At 32.4% G+C, this 6,667-nt stretch overlaps 1 protein-coding gene across 1 annotated transcript; it reads left to right on the forward strand.

The window, feature by feature from the left end:
- Positions 1-1,325: 1,325 nt before the first annotated feature.
- LOC140183944 (uncharacterized) lies at positions 1,326-4,006 on the forward strand. The gene is made up of 4 exons (XM_072233780.1): positions 1,326-1,623; positions 2,583-2,830; positions 2,914-3,099; positions 3,373-4,006. The coding sequence occupies exons 2-4, from the start codon at positions 2,826-2,828 to the stop codon at positions 3,605-3,607; spliced, it is 426 nt and encodes a 141-aa protein (XP_072089881.1). The 5' UTR covers positions 1,326-1,623; positions 2,583-2,825; the 3' UTR covers positions 3,608-4,006.
- The last annotated feature ends 2,661 nt before the right edge of the window (positions 4,007-6,667 follow it).

Raw genomic sequence — 6,667 nt, forward strand, 5'->3', positions numbered from 1 at the left:
CAAAGTTTGATTGTCAGCTACGGATGACTACAGCAAAAAAAAAAAAAGATTATAATAATACTTTCCTTTAATTATTATTAACTAATAAACGTTTTATTAATTAATTAAAAATATGTATTGCCAACTTTGAAAACAAATGAAATCAATCAGTTGTCCCGTATTCATCGCATTATATATACCACATCAACTCCTTGTCTTTTCTCTATCAATAGTAATTAAGTTTTGTTTGATTTTATACTCTCACAAGCTTTGAATATATTAGAGCATTATCATTATTGCAGCGAGAAAAACTTCCTAAATATAACAACCTAATCAGCCCAAAGGCTTAATAATGAAGTTGAAAAACACATACATATGTTGTTGAATGCTGAATTGAAAGAACACCAACACAAACAGTTCGCACTTCTAACATTTGGCTTAGCTACAACAGTCTCTCTCTCTGAACAAGTGCTGGCGAAGCGAAAAATTCCACAATTGCCAAGTTACTAAAAAATGTTCATTTATTGCCATCTACCTTACATGCACTTGCATTTTGTAATATTTAAAAATCATATTAAGAATATAGAATAATTATAGATGCAACCTTATGAAACATGTATTATGCCTTAAACAATACTAAATAACATGTCAATTCCTCCGTTGAAGGTGGATTTGAAGTTTAGGAAGCGTGCCACCAATGAGTTTGGTCACTTTTTTTTTTTTGGTCACATTTCAAAAGCATAATTATAAAGAAAAATAAACATACTTTTGAACAAAAAATTTAATTTTTCACTCATTTTTTTTCAAACACTTTAATTTGTTATATTTAGAAGATAATCCTATTGAGAAGTGAGAACCCTTTCACTCACGTTATATGTGAGAACCTTCGAACATCCTTCATCATTAAGACTATGTTTATTTATAGGTACAAGACACTGAAACAGGAATACATACCCAAAATTATATTTGGTAGATGAGATATGGATAGAGACACTAAATTAGTGTATTTTTGCGTTCATCTTGACAGGAAGGACACAAAAATAATAACAAGAGACACAACTTATTTTTTTTTTTTCTTTTATTATTCTTGTAAATTTTTTATAATTATATTTTTTATTATTATAATTTTTTTCTCAAATTTTTAAAATAAAAAATAAGAATAAATTAGACTTTTATAATTTGTTTTAATTTTTTACCAAACAAAATACAAGAATACTAATTTTTGTTCCTCTGGCCTTTCGATCTTGTTCTCGATGTCTTATTCGATTCTCATAACCAAATGCAGCCTAAGAACTCATCACTGAAAACCCTCTCTCCCAGCCCCCTTTTGCACCCTCTATCGCAACCCTCTATCGCAACCCTCTCACACCTTTTATCGCAACCCTCCTCTCTGTCGCAACCCTCACACCCTCTATCCCAAGCTTCCTCCTTGGATTCGCAACCTTCGCACCTTCTCTTGCAACCCTTCATCGGCGTTGCCTCCGTCAGAGCACCCTCCATTGGTCGGGCTCTCCCTCGACACACACACACTCTCTCTCTCTCTCAAACCCTACCACCATCTTCGTTGCCTCTCTCTCGCTCTTCACTCAATCGTTGTTGCCTCTCCTTCAATTGGCGCTCAACCTTCACCATAAACACTACAAGGTACGTATTTACTCCCTCGTTGTTTCTCTATTCTTATGTGATAAAGTTCATTATTTTGGTTCCCTTGCTATTTCGCTGTTTCTCGATGTTGCAAGTGATGTAGAAATGGAAGTGAAGCAAATGTTAATTACATGGAAGTTTTATTCCTATTTGAATTTTAGGATACTAATTTTGATGGTCTTAATAAATTTATTGTAATGGAAAACAAACGGTGGGTGTGTTTTGATTTTTTTTAATTATTTTTTTACTTGGCGTTTCAATGAAAAAATGTGTGTGTGGTAGTAACATTGGGTTAGTTAATCTATTAGACCTTAATTTTATTTACCAATATTGATTCATAGAGAAATTGGCTCTCTACCATTAGATGCTATTAAGAGATTTTTGAAAACGTCAACATTCGAAGGAAGATGAAATATGATTTTAAACTGATGTCAATGGCTCAATTCTAATGATGTTTTTAAGACCGTCAACTTTTGAAAGGGATAAGTCTTTTATGACGTCCAATAATTTTTATATATCATCCTAAGAAAATTAAACAATAAAACAAACAAAATTTTGTGAACTTAAGTTCACCTGTAAATACTATTTTATATTTTATTTATATAAACTTAAATTCGTCTTGTAACATTTATTTTACATTTTATTGGTTTAGACTTAAGTATGGGCTGAACATTTCTGTAGGACATTGAAGGTGAAAATAAGAATTCAAAAAAATCACTAAAGGTAATCTAATCACTAATTTTTATCTCTTTTGTTGTCCTTATTACTGTTTGAATCAAATCTTCAGCAACCATGGCCAATCGTAATTGAATTTTGCATTGTAGCTTCGTAAACATATTGTTTAGATGGAACTTCAACTACTTGTTTTGATGGTGGTTCTTTACTGTAATATATGGGGACTATTCTTCAATTCTTAATATTTATTGTTGTTTTTCTTTTTTTCCTTCCATTTTGCTCAGGATGTGATTACTGAGAATGAATTTGAGAAAAAACTACTTGCTGATGTGATTCCTCAAAGTGATATTAGAGTCACTTTAGATTATATTGGAACTTTAGAAAATGTGAAGGACACCTTAAAAGAGTTAGTCATGCTTCCTCTACAAAGACCTGAACTCTTTAGCAAAGGACAGTTGGCTAAGGTAGAGACTTCTTTTCTGTCTTTTCTCTAGCCAGCAAGACTTCCCCAAGTGTTATTTTTGTCGATGAGGTTAGTATCACATTTATGTGTATTCCTTTTCTGTTATCTTTCTTTGATTATTTATTCATGGTTTAATCTTCTTTTTGTGTCAGGTCGACAGTATGTTTGGAAGACGTGAAACTCCTGGAGAACATGAGATTATGCATCAAAATAAAGAATGAGTTCATGATAAATTGGGATGGTTTGCGAACAACAGATAAAGAGCGTGTACTTGTTCTCGCTGCTACAAATAGGCCCTTTGATCCTGATGAGACTGTTATTAGGAGGCTTCCAAGAAGGTAAACATACTATTTTAATATCCTATTCTAAGTGCTAACTTCAGCCATTGGCTCAAATTTTCAATGGATATGATTCATAGGGAACCTTGGACTATCAAGAACCAAAGTATAATTTGTCTCATTGATGAGCGGATATTTTATACGCTTTTTGGCATCATTTTCATATAGTTTTAGTATGTTTTATTTAGTTTTTATTAAGTTTTTACAAGTTTTAGTGTTAAATTCACATTTTTGGATTCTATTATGAGTTTTTGTGATTTTGTACAATTCCAGGTATTTTCTGGCTGAAATTGAGGAGTTGGAGCAGAAGTCTAATTCAAAGACAGAGAAAGCACTACAGATGTTGTCCAAATCTGACCTCCTTGCACTCGGAAGAGCTTTTCAGGAGCTACAGAAGTCCAAATGGAGCGCTCTTAATGGCTATAAAAAGCTTACTTCTAGAGCTTTCCATCAATGTATAATAGTTTATAATTTGCTTCGGATTGAAAGGCCCAAAACTGGCGTCTAACGCCAGCTTCCTGCCGCCTTCCGATCCAGGCGTCCAGCGCCCAAAGAGCAGAGACAAGCGTCCAAATGCCCAGAGAGGACCCCCTAGCTGGCGTTCCATGCCCAAGAGATCTCATAGCACGTGAATCTTATCAAAGCTCAGCCCAAACACTCACCAAGTGGGTCACAAAAGTGGATCTTAGCACTAAATATACTGTTTTACCCTTACTAGTAATTTGTTTAGTATTTAAAGGATTAAATTTATGTTATTCGAACCTTTTATCACCTTCTTCACATCTTTTACAGATTTTACACATTTTACATTATATTTTACTTCAATATGAGTTTCTAAACCTCCTAGGTTGAGGGGAGGAGTCCTGCTGAGTCCTATGAATTAGTAAAATTACTACTATTTCTTCTTCGATCCGTGTTTGATTTATTTCTAAGATGTATATCCGCTCTTCAACATGGTGAATAGGATGATCAATGACAATAAGCTCTTTTCATCATAATAAGACAAACGTACTTGACAAACACCCGTATCTACTTGAGTTCGTCTGAATACGTGACTGAAAAGCACGAGCCAATAGCTATGTTTATATATCTCTCAGACGGTTAATCCACGACTTCATTGGAGACTTCTCAAGACACCAGTTCAGCCGATTTTCGGAGAGATTAGGGTCTCCGTGGTATAGGCTAGAATCCAAAGAAGCAGCGTTCTCTGATCTGGAAGATTTGACATTGTCTGTGGCGTTTTACGTAGGATCGGCAGGAGAATGACTTGCTAGCGCTTCACCCTTCATCAGATTGGATGACCACGGCCGATGGCGTTCAATCTGTAGCAGAGGAGATCAATTACCATGGCCTATGGCGTTGATCAGATACAGCCTGCCAGAAAAAAAAATCATTCACAAGCAGAGAAGACAATAATACCAGAGTAAATTCAGAAAGGCTAAGCAACTCCAAACCTTAACCATTCTCTTTTCATAGTTTACACAACTTCTGAGTTCTAATTACCCTTTTTATTTATTCCTTTTTAGGGAATTAAAAATAACATACCAACATCTCCTACTCTTTCATCTGCCTGACTAAGATATGCAAGATAATCATAGCTTGCTTCAAACTACAATCCTCGTGGGATCGACCCTGACTCGCTCAGGTATTACTTGGATGACCCAGTGCACTTGCTGGTACAACAGTACGAAGGTGTGGGGATTCGTGCTACCAAGTTTTTGGCGCCGTTGCCGGGGATTGTTGAATTTGGACAAATTGACGAATTGTCTTGCTCCCTAGATCAGATAATTTATTTTATTTTATTTTATTTGAGTCATTTAATTTTATTTTCTTTTTCTTCAATTTTCGAAAAAAAAATCAACAAGCTTTTCAAAAATATTCTTTCTTTTCTTGGTTCAATTTTTGTTCTTGATCTGAGTCTTGTTGCTTGTGTCACAGGTAATTTTCTAAATTTTTGAGTCCTTTTTCTAAAAATCTTTCAAAATTAGTGTCTTTTTGTTTGAAGCTTGTTTCAATTTTAAGTTTGGTGTTTGAGTCGTTTATTTTGTTTTTGGTTAAATTTTCGTGGCCTTTGAGTCTTTGTATTTATTTTTTATAGCAATTTTCGATTTTTTGGTATCTTCCTTTCAAAAACTTTTCAAAAATAGTTTTTCTTTGGTTAAATCTTGTGTCAAATCTAAAAGTTTAGTGTTTTTTTATTGCTTTTCTTTTAATTTTCGAAAATTGTATTTTGGTTTTCTAAAAATTTTAAGTTTCGTGTCCTTTTTATGTTCTTGAGTTCTTTGAGTCTTTGAATTTTGTTCTTTGTGTTCTTGTTAGTCTTCAAAGTGTTATTGAGTCTTTTTTGTGTCTTGATCTTAAAATTTTTAAGTTTGGTATCCCTTTGTGTTTCCCTCCAAAATTTTCGAAAATTAGGGGTGCTAGATCTAAAAATTTTAAGTTTTGTGTCTTTTGTATGTTTTTCTCTTTCATCATTAAATTCATAAATAAAAAAATAATATCTTTTCTTATCTTTTTACTTAATTTTTGAAATTTTAAAATAAAAATTCAGATTTTAATTTCAAAATTTTTATCTTATCATATCTTAGTTGTTAAGTTTTCAAAAATCAAATCTTTTCAAAAATAAAAATCATATCTTTTCAAAAATCTTATCTTTTTTTTTTCAAAATTCAAAAATCTTATCTTTATCTTTTTCAAATTTCAAACTTTAAAACTAAATCTTTTTCAAAATCAAATTTCAAAATCTTATCTTTTTAAAATATTTTTCAAATCTTTTTAGTTTCTTATATTTTCTAACTTCCAATTTTAACATCATATCTTTTTCAAATCTTTTTAATTTCTTATCTTATCTTTTCTTAACTCTTTTCTAATTTCAAATTTTAATTTCAAATCTTTTCTTATCTTATCTCTTATCTTAATTTTAAATTCAAATCTTCTTCTCTCCTTCTTTTTCAAAACTTCCTAACTACTTCTCTTCTCTCTCCTCTTTTTCAAAATTTTCTAACTACTTCTCTTCTCTCTTAATTTTCAAAAATTCCCTCCTCTTCCCCCTCTTCTATTTTTGAAAATTCACTAACCAATTTTCAATTCTTTTTAAATTAATTAACTTAATTTTCGAAAAATTAATTAATTAATAAATAAAAACAAAAATATTTTAATTCTTATTTACTTTTCCTATTTGTACTTCTTCTCATCTCTACTCATATCATTCGACTTCTATCCCTCTCTCATCTTCTATCTTCACTTTTATTTCTCTCTTCTTGCTTCACATCTCACTTTAAGGAGGAGCTTCTTGCCAATTGGCACAAAAAGTTTTCTTCTTTTCTTTCTTCTTTTCTTGTTTATGACTAGGAATAGGGATAAAGAAACCCTATTGACTCCTGATCCTGAACCTGAAAAGACTCTAAGGAGGCGTTTACAACAAGCTAAAGCACAATACTCCGGAAGAGACCTTTCAGAAAACATTGAACAAGAAAAAGAGGACATGGCCAAACCTCAAGAGGAGCCAAAAAGGTTCTTGGTGACTTCACCATGCCTATCTCTAACTTTTATGGCAGAAGTATCTCTG

The sequence above is a fragment of the Arachis hypogaea genome, chromosome 1 (genome assembly GCF_003086295.3).
Source record: "Arachis hypogaea cultivar Tifrunner chromosome 1, arahy.Tifrunner.gnm2.J5K5, whole genome shotgun sequence".
Taxonomy (NCBI): domain Eukaryota; kingdom Viridiplantae; phylum Streptophyta; class Magnoliopsida; order Fabales; family Fabaceae; genus Arachis; species Arachis hypogaea.

Coding starts and splice junctions, on each gene's coding strand:
- LOC140183944 (XM_072233780.1), top strand. Junction 3,100..3,372: donor ATTAGGAGGCTTCCAAGAAG/GTAAACATACTA, acceptor GTACAATTCCAG/GTATTTTCTGGCTGAAATTG.